This window comes from Bactrocera tryoni, chromosome 5 (genome assembly GCF_016617805.1).
Source record: "Bactrocera tryoni isolate S06 chromosome 5, CSIRO_BtryS06_freeze2, whole genome shotgun sequence".
In the NCBI taxonomy this organism is placed as follows: Eukaryota; Metazoa; Arthropoda; class Insecta; order Diptera; family Tephritidae; genus Bactrocera; species Bactrocera tryoni.
In genome coordinates this window covers 103,806-126,736 of record NC_052503.1, presented here as the reverse complement: position 1 = coordinate 126,736, position 22,931 = coordinate 103,806, and the positions used below count along the sequence as shown (strand labels likewise).

Here is a 22,931-nt window from a genome sequence, read left to right as displayed (position 1 = left end):
CGTCTAATTATTATTTATGTGTTACTAACGGTATATAAAGACATTTACTTATACAAATTACATAAGCTGTGTACATACAAGTTTCAAAGCGATTCAAATAATCATTTTAATTTCATACACGTACATAACATGTACAAATCTAACTACTAACAAAAAATAAATTATTTCACATTTAGTATGAAGCACAAAAATAATTAGTCATCAGACTGTATTTTTCATCCAAATACCTGGTACTTTTACATCTTAATGTTTAAAGACAAAAACATATTTATGGAAAAGAATCACAGAACCAACAAAAATTACCCTTAAGAAAAGGGTAAAGGTTTGGATAAACCAAACCATAAATAAAAAATATAAGAAACGTTGCCCGCTAAGATTGTTATACTCCAAATTCCGTACATATTTTTCAGGTGGTACCAAATTTGTCGTATTGAGGTTTATTGTGTACAAATATATATTACTTTTGGTATATTACCATCACATACAAGGCATATAGAGTTATGTGAAAAATAATAAAAATTAATAAAGACAGTGGCCTGTAGTTAATGAAGTTAATGTACATCCAGAAATGTGGGGAAATCAACGGCAGTTAACTAATCAAATTTATTGAAAACAAATTAAAAATAAGTTTTTTTTTTTACAGTTTTGCCCATATTTTGCTATGTTTTGTATTTTATTTGCATTTGTTTTCAAATTCCCGCTATTGGCATGTGAAAAAAAATAAGGGCACTTCGTAGTTTACTATAAAAAATACCATATTAAATAAAAGTAACTGGTTTTCATTTAATTGTGATAATATCAATTTCTAAGTAGTTTAATATTTTGTTGAAAATCCATGGTTGTTTAAAACTTATCGACACCGCTTCGGCATAGAGTCAACTAGGTTTAGGCAGACGGAAACTGAAATTGCATTCCATGAAACTTGAATAAGTTGAAAAAGCTCTTCATTATTACTTGGACACTTTTCTCTTAACGACGCTTTCACTGCATTCCACAAATTTTCAATGGATTTAGATCCTGCGATGGTCACTCCATTATTGACCTTGAACCAAGCTTTTGAATACTTAGCCGTGTTTTTGGTGTCGTTGTCCTGCATAAATACCCACCTAAGTGGCATATTGTCTTCACCGTTCTATAGCATAATTTCTTGTAGTATTGCCACACAATCGGTTGCCTTCATAGTTCCCTGTATCCTATGCAGTGAGGCCAGACAATTGTATGAAAACGATCCCCAAACCATAATGTTTCTGCCAACATGTAAATGGTCTTTATCGTAATACTTATTGTTATAGGCAGCATTATTCGGTATTTTTACATAATGAATATCTCAATCAGAATTAAATAAGTTGACTTTTTTTCGTCAAACCCGAGAATATTACGTCATTTTTCTTTAGGCCAAAGAACATATCCTTCGGCAAACTTAAGCTTTTGTTGCACGTTCGTTTCTAACAACATAGGGCCTTTTCTCGTGATTCGGGTCTTCAGATTTTCCTTATAAGTACTTTGCGGTTAGTTGAATTATAAGTTTTGACGAAATTAATGGATTTTTCTTAACATGACAAACAACACTGTTTTTGACTTCCTGGCGCGTGTTTCAATCTGGGAAACCCATTTTACTGCCTGTTCAACCAGTGTTTTGGAAGCATTAAGTAAATACGCTACTTTTCTGTAGGAATTTCCTTGTTTCACTAAATATTTAATATGTTCTCGAGTTTTCGGATCGCAGTGCCTATCCTTTCCCATATCGATACATTAAAAAGAAAAACAATGTTTAAATTGATTAATATTAAAACTTGGCTTATCTCTGCAAAAAAACACGTTTCAGTTAAACTATTTTCGTTACTGATTTTAAATAGCACTATGTCCTTATTAAAACGCACAACTGTCTGCGGACTTTGTTAAGAACAAAATGGCTTTTTACGAAAAGTGCGCAAATACTTTGCATTTGTCTAACGGAATCCGTTTTTATAAATAAGGAGTGATAAAAAAATGCCGTTAACTACGGAAATTTTCATGACTTACTACAATTTTATTCTTGTTTTGTTTTTATGCATCCCTGTCCTTATTATATTATACTGCTTAAATTTATCATATCTCGGTGTTCCGGCCCGCTAATTTTCAATGCCAATCTGATGGTCAAGTAATACATATGTATGCAAAGCGTGATTAGGAGTAAACCATCATCACCTAAAATGAAGTTGAAATCATTTCGACAGAAATAGGCGACGAAGTTATAAACCAGCTATTTACTCAAAGAAACTAAAATGAACTTTACTTTTCTTCTTCTTAATTGGCGTAGACACTGCTTACGCGATTATAGCCGACTTAACAACAGCGCGCCAGTCGTTTCTTCTTTTCGCTACGTGGCGCCAATTGTATATTCCAAGCGTAGCCAGGTCCTTCCAACGGAGTGGAGGTCTTCCTCTTCCTCTGCTTCCCCCGGCGGGTACAGCGTCGAATACTTTCAGAGCTGGAGTGTTTTCGTCCATTCGGACAATATGACCTAGCCAGCGTAGCCGCTGCTCATCTGCTCATTGGGTTTGGCCCTTTGTGGAGATTCGTGGTGGTTGTGGTTGAATCCCAAATCGCGGGAAGAACTGACCTTGTCAGTTGAATGTGGAGTTGCATTGCAACCGGGTGCTGGACCCAAAGTACGGCAGAGGTTTTAGATGGGCCTCGAGCCCTACCAAGGTGGTTAGTGGATGCCCACTGCCTATTGGTACTGAAAATGCTTACCCAATTTTTAGGGCGCTGATCAACGCATTGTATTGATCCGTTGTGCTTTTAAGCGCCGTGGAGTAAGGCTGTCGTCAGCAGGTGCCCACGTTAAACACACCAGATGTTGTCAACAGGGGATGAAGTCATGTGTAGAAGTTCACGTAAGTGAGGAAAGTTCTCTGATCGCCATTCACTTGGGAATGGCCAGAAACGATTATTTTACATATGGCTCAAGCAGCTCACGACTTCCGGTCTTTGACTAAGTAGCCTAAGAACTCTGGGTAGCCTAAGAACATCCGTTTGAAGGCGAGCTAAAGTGAGAAGGCGAAACTCCCCTACATAGGGTTGTGCGCTGGGTTTGGGACCCGCCACGTAAAAAACACCCCCAATGAAAGGAAGGAACTTTACTTTTACTCATTTATTTAATTAAAAGTTATTAATGCATTCTAAACAAACAAATTTTGTAAAATATATTAATAAACTAAGGACATTCCGTCATTTCTTAAATTTATACAAAATATTGCAGGTTTCTTAACATTTAAAAATATTTATATGAAAGAAAAACGGATATAATATAATAATAACATATAATACTATATATTCTTATCATTAATTCTATAAACATCTCCTGCACTGATTTTTTTCGCCCTATTTGATTTGAGCTTGATGGTGAAGTTATCCTCACAGTCAGTCATTGAAATTCCGCTCTCTGCCTCTTAGCGCCAGAATTGTGGTTGTTATCAACAGCTACCTCTTTTCCTTTAAGCAGTGTCCTGTAGCGCTCCGCAAACTGCTTTGCCGATCTGCCATCAATAGCGGTGGCATAAATCACCATTACCCGAAAACAAATAATGTGCCATAACTAAGCACTTATTTTAAGATATAAAATTTTCATTTGGCACAGGGGATCGCAGTAGTAAGGGAACCTGTGTGAAAAAAATGCACGTCCACGCCCTCTAATATGTTTAATGTACATATCTCCAAACCACTAAGCTACAACGACCAAATTTGCTAAGCTCGAATATTAGAGGAACTCCTACCGATAGTATGAAAATGGATGAAATCAGCAGATAACCCCGCTCACTCACCATATAACCGTACTGTTCAAAACTACTAAAAGCGCAATAAATCCATAACTAATTATGCCAGAGACATTAAATTTTACCTTCGAGATGGTATGAGAAGGCTTTATGGGAGCTGGTGTGAAAAGTAGACAATGGACGTGGCACAGCCCACTTTTTGGTGAAATCCCATATCTCTAGACTTGACCGATCGATTTCGACTAAATTTAGTACGTATCATTTTAATAAAATTCCTATACCAAAAATTGTCCAAATCCAGCCAAAACTGTTCAAGACCCTAAGTACCGAATATGTGGACCTCTGTAGTTGACTTTTGATCAAAAATATCATTCAGTGTGTGAGACATACAATCGAAATTCAGGGATTATCCTTCTCTGACAATATAATATAAAGATTTTTGAGCTTCCAGGTGACTTTATCCTGAATATATCAGCCAATATTTGAGTTATCTCAATGAAATTAGAAGAGAATGTTTTAATCATGACAGTGTATCTTTGTACCTAAAATGGATAAATTCGAGCGAAAACTTGACCTAGCCTTCTTGTAACCATTACCAGAATTTTCGGCTGACTTTGCTCCATATGATTGGTGATTGTTAATGGATAATATTGGGTCGATACTAACCCAACTCCCATATACTACTTATAATAACTTTCGTTTTTCTAACAAATCTTATGCCGAAAATGTCGGTCAGTGTATGAGTTATATAATATATAACATAACATATAATATATATGTATATTCAATAACAATTTTTTCGTTCTTTTGTTATGTGCAAAATGGAACACTTTTAAAGGTTATAGGCAGAATTTATATAATTTTGCCATATAATGAGGTAACATTTTCGTCTCGAAAAGAAAACGCTAAAAGCCTCTTAAGGTTTCTAAAAGTTTAAATTCTTCCCCTATATTCCCTGCAAATATCATTTAAATAATTACACGTTTTCATTATTTCATGTATTTATGTTGAAAGCATTAGTTGTAACAATGTATTTTCAAGTAATTGGAAATAGTATACTTATTTATAACAGGAGCTTATTCAATCAAATTTTCATTTATAGAGCATATAGAGCGGAACTGTAGCACTTATAAAAGAGTTTTCCACCGCCTAGAATTGATGATTTTACATCTTCCTGTTACAATTTTTCATATCGTGGTTTTCAATAAGAGCGCTATAATTTTTAAATAAAACAAAAACTGTTTAAGTTTCAATGAAATTATTTGTTCCTGTACGAAGTACGTTAGATGCCATTATGTATGGAAGTCGATTTCTTTTGCATGGCCACCACGGCCACGCTTGAAGAAGTCCAGACGCTGAACCCAATTTTCAACGGTGTTCTAGCATAAATCGACCGATACTGCTGCAATATCACGTTCGGTTCTAGTGGTCAAGCGGTTTCAGTTCTTGCGTCTTGTAAAGATGTAGGCCAAGATCTTTTCATAAAATTCGCCTCAACGACGTCACAGAGATGATCAACACTTCAGAACGATCTTCCTAAATTGATGCGCTAGCGGCAGCAATATTCTAGACACTACGGGCACTTCCTTGTCTCACTGCCATGGGAACATTTTGTACTGTGCCTGTGGATTCAAATTTTTTCTTTCTAGACGCTCAAATGTTGATCTGACAGGATTATGACACCATAAATTGGACGCAGCGCTCTTAAAATTGAGGCCATTAACTTCGATTTTCGGTAGTAAATTTTAATAATTTCGACTCGTTAGATCGTATATCTTTCCATGATGAAATGGTAAACCTTATTAAAGAGAAATGTCAAAAGAGTGACATTCGGTCTACTCTGGTAGTGTCCCTATTGAAAACCCCGTTATATTATCTTCAAAAATTACAAAGTTATAATTAAAGTATTTTTTAAAGGTCGGAAAAGGATTCGGGAAATACTGAAAACGGCCTTGCTTATTTATGTAACGCTTTTGTTATTCCATTACACTTTTATTTCATTTTCAGTAGGAGCTAAGTCATTGCTTTTCGATTTCCACATCCTCTAAATCGGAACGATCATCAAAATTGAGAACTTAACGAAAAAAGAATTAAAGACTGTTTCCATACTTATCTATATAAGGCGGCATTAAAATTTATCCTCTGAAAGTGAAATTTCAATGTACCAGCTAGTTTTGGATAGGTGATATTTAAAAACGTTTTGTAAATCTTATTTGTACGTACGAATTACACTTTTCTGGAAAATGAAAATAGATAAATAATGATGCAAAGTTTAATTTTGCCTTGTAAAATTAATTTATATAATTTGTTTGTAGTGATCTTAAACTTATATCTACATTTTTAACCAGTTTGTTGCAAGTATTTCCTTATTCCCTATATATTTTATTTTAAGTTAACGTATTCGTTTATACATACATATATAGTATATTTTATATATATGTTCTATTTGTTGTGATGTAAATATACATATGTATGTAATACATACTGTAATACTGAGTTATTTAAATACAACAAAAACAATTTCTATCATATAATCTACTTGAAAACTTACAGCGCCGCACTGTGACAACGCTAAACAGTTCCCCACATACGATCAACCGCATTCCGGTACCACAAAACGTTTTGGTAAACAAAATAAGCAAAATTTGTTCAAACAACGACAAGTTGTCTTTTGTTTATATATCTCCTTTATTGTTGTATACTAAGTTCATTGCGAACATTGCTTTAATATTTAATTATATACATATGTGTGTATTATTGCAAAATATTTTACCTAGGTATTCCAAGGCATGCCAATTTAATTCTTAACTCATATTTACGTTTTTCACTCCAATTCGTTATTTTTCTTAACTGTTGATGTATTTATTATTGTAAACATACTTTTATATTGGTTATTGGTTGGCTTGGCTTGATTTTCCGGATGTTGCTGTACGAAACAAATCCACACTGGGTTAAAACTTTTTTATTTAATATTTACAAGTTAGGCATGCCATGCTTAATCTCTGCAGACAGATCCTTAAGTATTTTTTATAATTTCAATTTTGAATAATACCACTTATCTACTAATGTAATCCCCATTCCTTCATCCTAATATTGTATATTTGAATCAACAGTAAACATATATGTACATATATGCCAGTAGTTACCATTCCAACAATTTAATTTAATTAACAGTTATTTCAATAATATCCAATTACTTACAATTTCGTTGTTCATTAGAATCGTATATAATACCTTGTCACCTTCACACATTATTCTCCATCTTTTTGAGTGGGGTTTTTTTACGTGAGATATTTTAATTTTTATTTGCATCTGACCATTGCAGGCTACAGCTCCGCTTCTAAAGACTCCACTGTCACAAGCACAGCAGGCGTACGCAACAGCCGCCACCACATACACAGCGGTGGCCGCTAGGGCGGCATATGGCGCTGCAGCCGCCGCTGCACAGCCGGCTTTAGCCGGTTACGCTACTGTTGCTGGGTAAGTGTTCCTTGGATATAAAAAACATCTACCAAAATTTTCAAAATTTTAAACTCACATCATATCCCGAACCCATCCAACTTGACTTTTGTACTTATGATTCTATAAATTGAATTAAGGCTATTTCAAACTGTTTGATACTGCCTAGAACTGCTACCGATATAAGTTCCCGATTAGGTACATATCTTAAGATTGCAGTGATGTTACTGAAGCTTCGGTCGATAATACGATTATTGTTGATACTATGATCGCAAAGTTATGGTATTGAGAAAGCATATCCTCATACATGTAAATTTATGTGTGCGGGAACTTGACTACTGTGAAGGTTTGGTGCATCAAAATGGTCAGAATATCGGACGGTCAATTAGTCCGATAATAATTAATAAATATTTCTGAATTAAATGTACCTAAATATTTACCAGGGAAATTAGAATAAAAATAAAAAAACAGAAAAAAAAGTTTACTCCCGTGCAACCAACTTTCGAAGGCTTAAACTCATTTTTATATATTTAAATTATATTCGAAATGGTCACCTTTGTCACAAGAGATCTCGGAAGATGCGACCATTGATCAGTATATGCACCCACAGTTTCTATTGGTATTGACGACGCTGCTCCAATCAAAGATTCGACAACTCGTATTTTTCAACTTTGACTAAAAATTAAAATCCAATAGACTTCCAGATGGACAATAATATGCTTGAAACCATTTAACCAATAATAGCTTTGAAACCATTAATATTGCTTTTTGCCTTGTGGGCTGTAGCAGAATCTTGCTGGAGGACTTAATGCTACCCATCGAAGAAATTATTGCTTAACTCCTTTACCACGCTTTCTAAAACATTCCTCTGGTACACTCTTGCCCCAGATTGAAACCATTTTTTTTTCACAGAAGCGAAGAGGTGTAAAGCTCATCAAACTACTAAAGCAGCTAGATAGTGACCACAATGAACTCATGGAACAAAATTGTTTGCGTCTTTTCTCGTTGTTTTTGACGTCTTGCTTATCAAAAACTTCTTCAACAGTGAACATTTTTCCATCTCTAAAAGGATATTTTCATGACCGTTGGCCGCGTGTAACTGAGGAAGTCGATTGCATCTGTTGAAACTAATTTGTTTGAAGTTGGTAGGCTTTCATGGGGAGATTATTTCGAATAAGTTTAACATTTATCTACCGGATGTATTTATTTCTCTTGACATAATTTCCCGTTTTCTGAGGAAATTTCTGCGAACGCATTTTTTATGGTGAATTTGGTTCGAACCAAAGTATTATATATCTCGAAATGTTCAATTTTTAAGTGAATTTCTTTAGCTCCCCACTTCGTTGTTAATAAGTGAAAGCAAACACTAAACTGATTATTAAATAATACGAGGTATGACAATTAAGTAATGAGACTGATTCCATAAAAGCCGTATATTTGAAAATTATTCTACAACTCTGCCATCCCCTTCAAAGTAGTCCCCTTGGGCAGCTATGCAGCGATTCCAGCGCGTTTTCCATGCTTCGTAACATTTCTGGAACGCTTCGACTGGGATGTCCGCGAGTACCCTCGTCACGGCCGCCTGGATGTCCGTAATCGACTCAAAATGGGTTCCTTTGACCACCGATTTTGTTTTAGGGTGACATGTCGGGCGAATAAGGCGGCTGTTGCAACACGGTGATCCCTTTAGAGGCCAAATACTGGGACACGCTGAGGGCGGTGTGGCACGGCGCGTTGTCGTGATGAAGGATCCAGTTACGAGCGATGTCTGGGCGCACTCTGTTAACTCGTGTTCGCAATCTTTCGAGTACTTGGCAATAGTAGACATGATTCACAGTATCCCCCGGTAGAACGAATTCTTTGTGGACGATTCCACGGCTATCAAAAAAGGTGTAATCATAGTTTTCACCTTCGACTTGCTCATGTGAGCTTTTTTCGGGCAGGGGTCGCGCGGAGACAACCATTGTGAGCTTGGGCACGACTGGGCACGACTAAGAGCACTATCACCATACACTCTTACAATTTTAGCGTACGTTTCCGAAGCTTTTTCGCCCAATCTGGCCCAAGACGCGTTGCTCTTGATTTCGTTTCTCCATTTTCGTGACGAGCACTACAAACACACGTCTACTCAACTTGACGCAGCAGGCTAACTAAACAAGCTAGAGCGATGGTACATACATATATCAATGGAGAGTGGAGGGATGCCGGAAAAAGAGAAAGGGAATTTCAAGGTCACAGGTTTACCACAAGTGCGGCAATACTTAATTGTCAAACCTCGTATGAGTCAGTGTCTATTGCCGCGCTTGTGGTAAACATACGAATTACAATAAAACAAAAAACAAGAAAATCGTTATCTTCAACTACACCAGTTTGTATGGCAGCTAAAGTTATAGTGGTCCGATATCCACGGCTCCGACAAATGAGCAGCTCTTGGGGAGAAAACAACGTGTGTAAAACTTCAGATCGATATCTCTTAAACATAGGAACTAGTTCGCATATGTACAGAAAACATACGTTCGTCCCTTTAGACAAGCAGTTACCTTTATATATGTATATATAAAAATGTATATACATATGCTTCAAAAATATGTATTTGTCAGCTATTATGCACTGATCTCAAATTATAATTCAACTTTTTCTTGTTCAGTTACAACTATCACTATAATTCATATACATACATACATATATGAGTATGTAAACGAAAACCACTCTACCCTGCCAATAGCTGTGTGATGTTATTTTGTATTTTTAAAGTACAAAAAATATTCAAATAATTCTTAAATAAATATTGAACATATGCTTATGTTTTGAAATATGTACATATATATTTTTTGTTTATAAATTGTTTTGGCTTTTAACATAAAACGATAGATAGTAGCCTATTCCCCTTTCCGAGGTTCCAAGCTACCACATCACCAATTTTCAACCAAATCTGTTCGGCCGTTCTTGAGTTATAAATATATACATAAATTGCGAAATCGAGAATAATTTTGTAAAAAGGTCGCCGTTAGGACCTTTTCTAGGGCTAAAGGAGTACCCATGCCAATTTCCACGTCTTTCCGTGCTATGGTTCGGGCGAAATGCGCTCACATACAAAAAAGGCGTTTCATTTATATATTATGTATGTATAAGATGTTTGTAAGTGAATAATTTACCAAATTTAATCTTCAAAAAAAAAAAATCGTTGCTCTATAAACTCTTTATGAATTAATAAGACACATTTTTAAAGAATATTAGTTAACCCGAAAACTTAGTCAACGGACTAAAATCACTCATTCCTTCATTTTTCTATTTATAGCAAAGTGAAAAGAAGAAAAACCGAAATATCGATTAATTTAGAATTTACGTTAATTAATGCGTGCAAAATTCTCACAAAACTGAATAATTTTTGCTAATAATCATCTTAAGATATGAAGCAAGGAAAAAGAATTTAAGTTCATTTCATGAAATCATTAACATATTAACTCAACAATCAACTTCCATATTATTAACACCTCATCGAGAAATTGTTTCCTTAATTTTCGTTATTTATTTTTGTAAACTTTACGTCGCTTCTTTTATATTCTGTAAACCCAGATATGCAACAAGAGAGTATGCGGACCCCTATTTAGGACATGGAATCGGACCAGTGCCCGGCTATGGTGTAAGTTTTTCTTACATATTTTTTTAAGCTATTGCACAATATATTCTTTTATGATAATCAAATGCATTTAAATATTTTGTTCCAATTATAGGCAACTATGTATCGTGGTGGATTCAATCGATTTGCACCTTATTAGTGAGAGAAATGGACAATGCAATGTACCAATGGCTGCTGACTGCAAGTCAACTCAGCTATACTCAACTTTTGCAAATCCGGTCACACAATTTTGCACATCATGTGGAACCAAATTAAAGATTATTATATAAGAAAAGAGATTTTATGTTACATTAAGAAGAATATGAAATCGTCGAAATGCTCAAGAAATATTACAATTTTTAATTAGCAACCAAAAATACTCATGCAAAGCGTAAAAACAATGAGATTAAATCAAATATTCAGTGTATAACAAAGCAAATATAATAGGAAAAAGAGTTGAAGATTAGCACATATACATGCATATAAGATAAAGGTATTGAGCCAAAAAAATACCAACAATTTAAAAATTTAATAAAAGAAAAGCGTAGTTGTTAAATTGAATGTCGTCCAACCAATATTTAAAAATACGATAAATACGTACATACATACATACAAATACTAGTAAGTGAGAAAACATAAGCCAAAACATGAATTCAAATTAATGTCCAAAAGCAAACAAAAACATAATATCTGGTATTGTTGAAATTGTTTAGCCGATTATCATTTATTTGATTAGTTGGTGAATTATGGACACCATAGAAAATATTCATAAAAATCAAAGTCATAAAAATCAAAGTCATTCTTTCTTTAATTTGTGCATAAAAGCATGCGTTGCTTTAGTGTATTCAAATTATAATGAGAAATGTTTGCTATTATGCAGCACAGATATTCATTAGTTTATACATATAGTACACATGCGATAAATATCAAATGTAAATTTATAAAATTTGAAGTTATTCAAATTTACTTTTACTACACCATCTAAATTCATAAAAGCAACATTTTAAAACTAATTATAATATATTTAAAGACCATGATGATTTTTTTTTTAACCGGATTGTACTTCATATAAATCGAAGTATGACACATTGTCATTTAAACTATTTTCCTTCAACGCTTACTCATTCACATTGGCAGCTTATTTCCCAGTAATTGCTTTATTCAAATATCTATTTGAATTGGTCAAGAAGCAAATTTATTGGTATAAAATAATCGACACTTGAACATATCCTAATTAGAAAATAGATAATTTGAATATTATAATAATGAAAACTTTCTCTCTTAAATATACATATATTCAAAGTCTTGAATATTATTGCAAAAAAGTGTTGTATTTACTTGTGATAAAAATACAAAGGAGTGAATATCCGAAAATCACTTCCATTATAATTTAATTTTCCAAACAACTGTACTCCGATATGCAATCAAATACCTTCCTGAAACAATTTAAAAATCGCCCATGATGGAGTTGTTAAAAAGTATTTGGTCAAGAAATAACAACTTAAGTAAAAATTTATATAATGTTATTTAAATGTTCACGAATGCAGCTATGATATCACAAATTTTGAGAGATCAATTATATTTTTTGTTTTTGAATTTACAAAATAGGGTTCTAAAAAAATCGAACCAAATTATTGTATGCATTGTATGCATTTTAATAAGTGTGTTTGTGCTTTGCTTTCGCACCATTTAAATAAATATCCGAACTCTTCCGATACATCGCTGAAGGACACTCAAAGTGAATTAAATTTGCTCAAATTATTTTCATACAAAATATATAAATAACATATAGTATACTCTATTGTATCCCTTAGATTTGACTTGGGATATTTACATGTCAAAGTAGCGTTTATGTAAGTATACATATAATCTGTTGTATAACATTTTTTTTTGTGTTTGCTTTTTGACATTGTGCAGTCGTCATATCAGGCTGTAAATGTAAAGCTTTTGGCACACAAAATGATTTTAAAAGGTCAAATTGAAACGAAAAAACAAACAGATTAAATGCACAAGTAGGATCAAAATATATGCATACAAAACTTCTCTGCAATTTATTTTAATTATAAAGTGAAAGAATACATGCATCAATATATTATATGAGTAACAAATTTGTACAAGTATATTTTAAGAGTTGAACAATTTAAATGACCAAAAATAAAATTTAGAAGTATCTAAAAGTATTTATGAATCACGCAAAAATTCGCGCAAATTACTAGTATTAAGTGATTTTTATGGATTATTATGAATGGCGATACACATGTAACACTATTTACACACACATGTCATCTGAACAAATATCTAGATAAACCAGCTCGCAACAACGTTTATTAAGTAACGCCAAGTTAAAAAAACTAAGATCCATAAACGTAAAAATATCATTGAAATTATTTTTACTACGAATATTTTATTTTATTTTTATAAATTATTTTACTTGAAGCCAAAGTCTAATATTTTAGTTAAACCTTCTATATGATTAGTTTGTAGTGTGATTACTTTAGTATTTATTTTTAAATGTTTTAAAATTGAATAATGAATTTTCAAATGCACATTATCAGCGAATGCAATGCATTCAAAAAATTCTCAATTCAATTCACAAATTTGTTCTATATTTAAATAGTAATTGAAATATAATATATATACAATCGCAAGAATTATGTTGCATAATGTTACATATACATACATATGTCTGTATATGAATGCATTAAAAGTTAAATCAAATCCATTTATTGCCAAATAAATAGCTTTTAATTGAAAACACTAAGTAAACAAAGATGAAAAAATGAGAATCTGAGAAGTCCCAATAGCAATCAATTTAAAAATTATACGTAAAAAATGAAATCTTTGCAATTTTTTTACACGTGCACATTGGTAATTTTATCAATAGGCGTTCGAAACGTTTGCTCTGCACAGTAACCTGAAAGCTTAAATTTTAATGTTTTGTCATTTGGACCTTTAATTGTTATATATAATTTTTTTTTTAAACTGTTATACGGGGCTAGAAATATTTATCAATGAGCATTCTCGTCATTATTTGTAAGATTTTTCACCATCACAATCGATTCAATCTTTATGCAATTATTCTTTTCAAGAATTATTAGTAACAAACAAATTGAATAATATTTCAGAATTCTGTTGAAAAGTTGCACATCACCGTTTTAAAACAAAATTAAACAAATTGAAACCTCTAACTAGCTCTAAGACAAATTTTAAGTATCTAAGCAAGTATTGATTGCAATACATACATACTGTTTTAAAATACAAATACACAAATTCAAGCTATGATTGAAACATCATGAAAATAAAAAAAGCTCAAAATTATTATAAGAAGATCGTATGAAAATAAAAGTAAATATAATACTCACGTAGGCATACCATTAGAAGGTAATCCAAAAAATGTTGATTTTCAAGTGATTTTAATTGATAATAATTAAATTGAATCACGAAGGTAAATATTTTGTAGTAAAAAGTGCAAAATCATGCTATAAAATTATTAAAGAGAACATCGTCTAAAACAATACGATGAACGAGTATATAAATTAATGTATAGAATTGTGGAAATTACTAAATGTTAGATCAAAAAACAAATGTGCTGGATTAAGAATGTTTGTTCAACATTTTATTAAAATAGTAGATTACGATTGCAAGCATATTAAAAATATGGAAAATTAATAATAATAAATTTAGAGCGTAAAATGTGCCAAATTGTATAAAATGTTATAATATATTGTACTTCTTCATATCTATTGTGTCCCTATAGCTGTATTAATCGGCTGAAAAACATTGAAAGAGCAATTTTACTTTTGCAATTACTCCACTATTGTCAGAATGTATTCGAAAGTAAATTTAATTTCTTTTATTAAGTTCTTATAATTTTCATATCTACTCTTATTAAACTTATTTCAAGCATATGAAAAACGCATATTATATTATTTGAATTAAACTCCTTATAAAATAACACATTCTTGATTTAAAGTACTAAAGACTCTTCTGTAAGCAATCAAGTGCTCATAAGGATGAGACTCGGACATCACAAAATTAATTTGCAACCAAATGAAAAACTCCTGAAAACCATTTTATATAATGTTTGCATATAATGGCACAATAATTAATTTTGTTCCCACTTGATATTGGTCCTATATCATCCATCATTTTTCAATTTGTAAGGTTGTGAACTGTGAAATTTTTCAAAGCAAAGACACAAATAAATAAATAAATGAAGTGAAAAACTAAAGCATATCTCTAAATAAAAAGGAAAATTAATCGAGAGTAACGATGTGAATTTTTTTTGGTTAATAATTACTTATTTAATTCATAATAATAGCATTCTGCAGCGTTATAACTTGTAGTTAGATATGAAAGCAAATTCGTTCAAAGAACTGTTCAAATCTTCAGATCCATAGGGAGTAAACGACACGTCATAGCATCAAGCGCATCTACGACAGTGCTCAATACAGCACCTGTGCTCGACAACCACCATAAGCAAACGTTAAGTAATGGAATATTTAAACTTTTTGCAACTTCTGGCTATATTACAACCATTGTTCGGATCCGAAGACTTGCGCGAGTAATTTCAATCGCCAATTTATACTGCATCCTACGAGGAATATATAATATAATAGTGGGACGACTAAAATATGTCAATAAGGACACATCTTGCCTTTGATAATTCTGATAAGGAAATAATCAAAACGGCTTTATACCTATTTAAGCCCCTATTACGGTTTTCAACACAACTTCATTTTGGTCGAAGTTTTGAAATTCGGTAGTATGATTTTCAACTCAACCCGTAAAAAAAATTTTGTTTTTTGATATTACGTTTTTCAACTTTGTGTTATTGTTCTTGTAACGGTTATCTAGTCACCCTTAAGATGGTAAGGTTGAGATAAATTTTCATCGAGGTCATCCAACGGTAAGCCTAGAAAACGTGCTGTTTCGACGGGGTCGGACCATAGGGAGAGGAGTGTCAGATGTGTAGGGTTAGCTGGGCATGCAAAGAGTTGGTTAGTGCCATGCAGGAACTCGTTGCACGTTGGACATACATTTGATATGTCGGGTTCGATTCTGGATAAGTAGGAGTTTAACCTGCTACAGGCTGCGCAAAGGTCACTCTCTAACTCCAAGTACGTCGGTGAAGGTGTCCGCTCCACTGAAATCTCCACTGTGGATGGCGGTCAGTGCATGAGGAAGCTTAATCGCATCGAATCTACATATATGATGATGATCAGCATATTAATTCTATCAAGGCCAAAGTGGTGCCCAGTTTTTTGACATTTTGCGCAGCCGTCGGGTAACACATCGTTTGACTTTGTCTACCTGGGTGTCCAGTGTAAATAGCTGGCTAAAAATGCCCGCGCACTTATTTGGGTCCGAAGAGGCATGGTGGAGTTCAACTCGGTCATCATGTCTCTACGGGTTAGACAAAACCTTGACACCTGTGTCAGTGTTGTAGACTAGAAGTTGAAGGTTAAAATTAATGAATTTATTTAGGAAAAATATTAATAGAAAATGGGTAAAAATAATATTTTTATTTATAATTTCAAACTATTTTCATCATTTACTGGCGTACCCAGCCAAGCGGGCTAGATTTTGCTTTTTTTACAATAAAATTACAACATTAAATATTTAATTTATCTCTTAATTATTTTCTTCTATTCTCTTCTCGAGCGGGTGAAGATTATTACCTACACCCATATACATGTTAGTAAATAGAATATCGTTCTTATCATTTATACAAAAGCATCGGGTTCAAGTTAATGCCAGAATTGAAAGTACGACGCATGGCTTGGGCATGGTAAATGTGAATTCTCTGTGAATTAAGGACATTATTAAATACTTATGAAACAATAGATATTTTTTAATTATTAATGTTGATTACTAAGGAATAAGGAATAATTTTAAAATGAACAATTCAGAGTAATCTCTCAACATCATCAAGTAGTCAACATGATCTCGTTCGACAGTAAATATAAAATATTTGGTACTTCCAGATGTTCTCAAGCCAAAGATGTTTGGAATTACGCCAGCAACTCTTTTTTTAAATATTAGAAAAAATTAACTTTGATTTATGATTCAAAATTATTGATATGACATTTTCAGGGTGATAATACTTCTATTAATTTCTTTTTAATGATTATTCAATTGAACTTCATATCTATATATGTATATTGAAAAAAATGTTTGGAAGTTGAAGTGCGCTTAGAAATATAACTCAGAAATGGCTCAGATGGCTTCATCAATGGTGACAAACAACTTTACCGTTCGAACAGCACATTCCAGGGGATTCTTTAGTGAACTTCAAAGCACCACAATGTGTACAAACTTTGTTCATTGTACCGATCACTACATACTTGTGATTTCTGTAATCATCGTCCTTATTGTAGTTGAACGCCGCAAGATTTTAAATCTATTTTTTTCGTAATTGACCTTTTCGGTTACAATTGGCATCAAGTCTTTGCGTACGTTTTTGGATTGTCTCGGTAGCTCGCGATGAAGATTTTTTTTCACTATCTTGTTGAAGCCGTGATTCATACTCTTCTTTAGTTTCTATATTTCTTCTTAAGAATATTCTGTTACGATTTTTCTCAAGGCGTAACTCACGTTCATCAGCTTTTTCATTTGCTATTTTTTCCTTAACATTCTTTGATTTGGAGGTTTTTTCTACCAATACTTGCTTTTTTGGGTGCCATTTTTTAATTATTACAATGATTCTGTGAGGAACCATGATTGGTGAAGAAAAATACAATTTTCCGTTGTAACAATCAATTGAAAACGCATCAGTAAACGGATACATTCGCGGCGCTACAACTTACCTGGAATTCCTAAAAATCCTAAATTATTTACTATAATATACTTCAATATACTCCATTGTACTTAAATATGTTTCATATTGACATATGTACATATATATCCACAACGCATGTGTCAACACAAATTTGGGTTATAAAACAATAGAATATCATCATCTTCTTCTTCTTATATATAACAAGTAAGGAAGGGCTAAGTTCGGGTGTCACCGAACATTTTATACTCTCGCATGGTAAAGTGATAATCGAGATTTCATAATACGTCATTTACATATTTTTCAAATACCGTTTTTTGTAAAGTTTTATTCCGCTATCATCATTGGTTCCTAATGTTTATACTCGTATTATACAGAGAAGGCATCAGATGGAATTCAAAATAGCTTTATATTGGAAGAAGGCGTGGTTGCGAACCGATTTCACCCATATTTCGTACATGTCATCAGGGTGTTAAGAAAATATTATATACCGAATTTCATTGAAATCGGTCTAGTAGCTCCTGAGATATGGTTCTTGGTCCATAAGTGGGCGGCGCCACGCCCATTTTCAATTTAAAAAAAAAAGCCTGGGTGCAGCTTTCTTTTGCCACTTCTTCCGTAAAATTTAGTGTTTCTGACGTTTTTTGTTAGTCGGTTAACGCACTTTTAGTGATTTTCAACATAACCTTTGTATGGGAGGTGGGCGTGGTTATTATCCGATTTCTTCCATTTTTGAACTGTATATGGAAATACCTGAAGAAAACGACTCTGTAGACTTTGGTTGACATAGCTATAGTAGTTCTGAGATATGTACAAAAAACTTAGTAGGGGGCGGGGCCACGCCCACTTTTCCAAAACAATTGCGTTCAAATATGCCCCTCCCTAATGCGATCCTTTGTGCCAAATTTCACTTTAATATCTTTATTTATGGCTTAGTTATGACACTTTATAGGTTTTCGGTTTCCGCCATTTTGTGGGCGTGGCAGTGGGCCGATTTTGCCCATCTTCGAACTTAACCTTTTTTTTGGTATATATAACCCTATATCTGACTCTTTTAGTTTTAGGACTTACAAACAACCGTTATGTGAACAAAACTATAATACTCTCGTTAGCAACATTGTTGCGAGAGTATAAAAATGAATCGCAAAATGTGTTGCTAAGCGCATAACTCAACAACGCCTGGACCAATTTTGCCAATTCTTTTTTGTAAATGTTCTTTGACGTTCAATGATGGTTTTTACGGCAAGAAAAACTCCAATAATTGCCGGACCCCTAAAACCTGCCCTTTTCTTTTTCTCATAGAAATGAATGAATGTTTGTTTGTTAATAACGCAAAGAGAACGGCTGCACCAATCTTGATGAAATTTTCAGGGGTTGTTCGTTGTGGATCGGGGAAGGTTTAGAAAAAAAAAATACCTTCTACTTTTCATGAGGAAAAGTCGGAAAATCGGATTATTCCAAAAAGTAACTTTTTCAATACAATTTTTTTGTTTGTTTTGTTTTTCAATATTTTGATTTGTAAATTATTTGAATCGTTCAATTTCTGTCGCTTGCTTTTTTATTCCGGCTATTCAAAAGAAAAATCATTGAAAATTATTCAATGAAAACTTTACGTGTGTTTCACACAAAGTGATCAATTGCAAAGAGGTCGCCCTAATATCGGTCGGCGTTCTTTTTGCCATCAACGTATGGCAGCCCAAGGCAAGGCAAGGAAAGAAGTACTCTCAGGATGACATATGTACGTGCGGAATTATGGATCGCGGTCAATCACCAAGCGATCATCACGATGTCACAGCACGACTTTTCAAACAACAGTTACGATGTTTGATGGACTTTATTTTGAAGCAACGTGCTGTTAGATGCTGGATGTACTCTGTTGAGATGCAAAAAAGAGTTGGTTACACCAGATCAAATTGATGCAACCATTTCTGCGGAAATTCCTGATGCAGAGAAAGATCCAGTATTATACGAAGTGATGAAAACCAATATGGTTCATGAACCTTGCGGACACCACATCCCACTTCGGTTTGTATGTCTTACAATAAATGCACGAAACACTATCCACGTGCTTTTCTTTCGGAAACGCAAACTGGGAATGATGGATATCCTCTGTATCGGCGTCGCTCACCAGACGACAATGGCAGAACATTCAGGATTCAATTTAAACGAGTGAATATCGAAGTTGCCAACACACGGATCGTCCTATATTCACCATTATTGTCTAATTCAAATTCAAAACTCATGTCAATGTTGAGTATTTCAGTTTGGTGTAATCGATCAAATACGTTTGTAATTACGTCACCAAAGGAAGCAACATGGCAGTTATTGGTCTTGAACGATACGGTCGATACGGGAACTGCAATAAAGCGCTTTGTAGGATATTTACTTTTGCAATTCATGAACATTTTCCGACTGTTGTGCGACTCGCAGTTAATTTGGAGAATGGCCAAAGAGTGTAATTCAACCCAGAGAACACAGTACAGCCAGAGGAAACACCGCCAGCAACAAAATTAACATTTACGAGTTTTTTCTCAACTTGCGTCAGTGATCCGTTTGTGAGAACATTGCTCTATTCGGAAATACCCTGATATTATATGTACATGGAATGTATCGTCGAAGAAATAGTTGCGCTGAAAGCAAGGCCAACCAATAGATGCACATGCAGGTGTGTTATCAACTAATGCATTAGGACGAATTTACACAATCCACCCGAAAAACGACGATTGCTTCTACCTTCGGTTGCTATTGATTAATGTACGCGGTTCAACTTTATTTGAGTCATTCCGTACTGTGAATGGTACGGTGTGTGCAAGTTTTGCAGTGTTAATCCCTGGAATGAAAATGAAGTTCGCACACTTTTCGCGACAAACATTTCGACATATCAGCCTTCAAATCCGCGTCAATTATGGGATACGAACAAAAATGACATTGCCGAAGACATTTTCGTCTTCGCTAAAAATTGGAAATGGTACAATTCCGGTTGATACTTCCGGTGGTTTGATATCAATTCCATCTTCTCTTTTCCAATTCACCAAAGATGAACTCATCACGAATATTCGGACATTGGACAAATTATCGTAACTACAATACCTTAAGTGCACGCGCAATGTTAGCTGCCAAAAATACTGATGTTGTTGACTTAAACTGGAAGATTCAAAGTCAAATTCCGGGAGACTTGCGCTCATACAAATCGATCGATCGTCTTGACAATGAAGACGACGCGGTGAATTATCCAGTGGTATTTCTGAAGTCTTTGGACAGGCTTGGTATGCCACCGCATCATTTGCGTCGCAAAGTAGGATCTGTCGTTATTATGTTCCACAATCTTCAGGCGCCGAAATTGTGTAATGGAACCTGACCGATTGTGACACAGCAATCGAATACAAAGGGGCAGAATGCTTGATTCTACGAATTCCTCTGAGTTCTAACGATTTGCCATTTCAGTTCAAATGTATTCAGTTTCCAGTGAAAATTACAGTTGAGACACAAGGATAGTCGCATAGTGTATGGTATACATTTCGAAATGCTATGTTTTTCACTCGGCCAGATATACGTGGCCTGCTCACGAGTTGGAATACCATCTTTTCTATACACCGGAACAGAAACCAAAAAATGTTGTTTATCAAGCTGCGATACATTGAAAAAAAGTGAAATGATAAATTCAACTTTTTCATTTCTAAACACATAATTTCACGCAGGACAACGACTGCGGGGTCAGCTAGTATGTAATAAAGCATGAGATATCACCTTTATAAAAGAAAATAATTGTATACCATAAAATCCCTTCTTCTTCCTTTCTTCCTCATTGGGTAGACACCGCTTACGCGGTTATAGCTGAGTTTACAACAGCGCGCAAGTCGTTCTTTATTTTCGCTGTTTGACGTCAATTGTAAATTCCAAGTGTAGCCAAGTCGTTCTCCACCATAGTTTTTCCATCGTAGTCGCAGTCTCTCAATTCGCTGAACTATATCAATGTCGTCGTGCATATAACTCAACAGATCGTTCCATCGAATGCGATATTCGACGTTGCCAATGCGCAAAGGACCATAAATCTTCCACAGAACCTTTCTTTCGAAAACTTGAAACGTCGTTTCATCAGCTGTTGTCATCGTCCACGCCTCTGCACCAAATATCAGGACGGGAATAATGAGTAACTTATAGAGTTTGGTCTTTGTTCGTCAATAGATGACTTTACTTCTAAATTGTTTACTCAGTACGACGTAGCACCTGTTGGCTGACATTGTTTTTGGTGTTAATACTGGTTCCAATATAGACGAAATTATCTACGACTACGAAGTTTGGACTGTCAACAGTGACATGGGAGTGATGCGATCACTATTTGTTTGCTGACAGAAGATATTTGGTATTGCCCATTTGCTTCTCTTCCTTATCCAATCTAGAGAAAGCAGAACTAATGGCACGGATGTTGAGGTCAATGGTGTTAATATCATCGGCGTACGTCAGCAACTGTACACTATTATAGAAAATTACACATTCTCGATGTAAGGCTGTCTGTTGTGATTGCAGTTTCTCGACGTCGAACCTTCATTTTGTTTATTGACGTGCGTGTTTTTCTGCACAGAGGCGTGTGCGTATCTTCGCTGCAACAAGATAGCGGTCCGAGTCAATGTTAGGATCTCGGAGCATACGCACGTCTAAAACACTGGATATATTTCTTCCGTCTATCACAACATGTTCGATCTTGTTGCTGGCTTTTCGATCCAGAGGCAGCCAAGTAGCTTGATGAATTTTTTATTTCGGAATCTAGTACTAAAGATTACCATATTTCGTTCCCCGGCGAAGTTGATCAGTCTCAACCCAGTTGGGATGTTTCAGCACGGAGACTGAGTTTACCGATCGTTGCCCACCCTGGCGTTAAAGTCGCCAAACACGATTTTGACTTCGTCACTTCGTCACACCGAATTTATTTGGCCACTGTAATAAATGACACAAGTGAATGCCGCTCAGAGATTTTTCCTCACTTGCGGAAACTTCTACACATCCACGCGCCATAAAAGCCCTAACAGTATACATATATAATATGTAACAAAAAATTCTCATTGTTAAACGCATTACCATGAATTATAAATTAAGTTAAAAATTTACTAGAAATTCCATCGGTTAATATCTCAGTAGTATAATAAATTATACGCGAAATTCCAACAAAAAGTTATTAAAACATGTATTTTTATATTTTTTTGTTTTTAAATTGGATAATGTATTTTTCTGAAATTAGTATTTATATGCGTATTGAGTCAATAAGTTTTTGGTATCTTTTGGTGAAAATAGACTCTCATACGTTCTTCACACCCCCCAT

General features: G+C 34.3%; 1 protein-coding gene across 19 annotated transcripts in view; it reads left to right on the top strand.

Annotated features, from left to right (window-relative positions):
- The window catches only part of LOC120777589 (RNA binding protein fox-1 homolog 2-like), a 119,584-nt gene extending 104,793 nt beyond the window's left edge, over window positions 1-14,791 (top strand). For 15 of the 19 annotated variants that reach the window (XM_040109005.1, XM_040109020.1, XM_040109015.1 and 12 more), the window contains 4 exons: window positions 6,312-6,383; window positions 7,084-7,238; window positions 10,794-10,860; window positions 10,952-14,791. In XM_040109005.1, the coding sequence (XP_039964939.1) occupies window positions 6,312-6,383; window positions 7,084-7,238; window positions 10,794-10,860; window positions 10,952-10,996 (339 nt within the window). In that variant the 3' untranslated portion in view covers window positions 10,997-14,791. The remainder of the gene's footprint in view (window positions 1-6,311; window positions 6,384-7,083; window positions 7,239-10,793; window positions 10,861-10,951) is intronic. The other 4 variants (XM_040109023.1, XM_040109017.1, XM_040109016.1 and 1 more) reach the window with 1 other exon arrangement.
- Window positions 14,792-22,931: the final 8,140 nt, after the last annotated feature.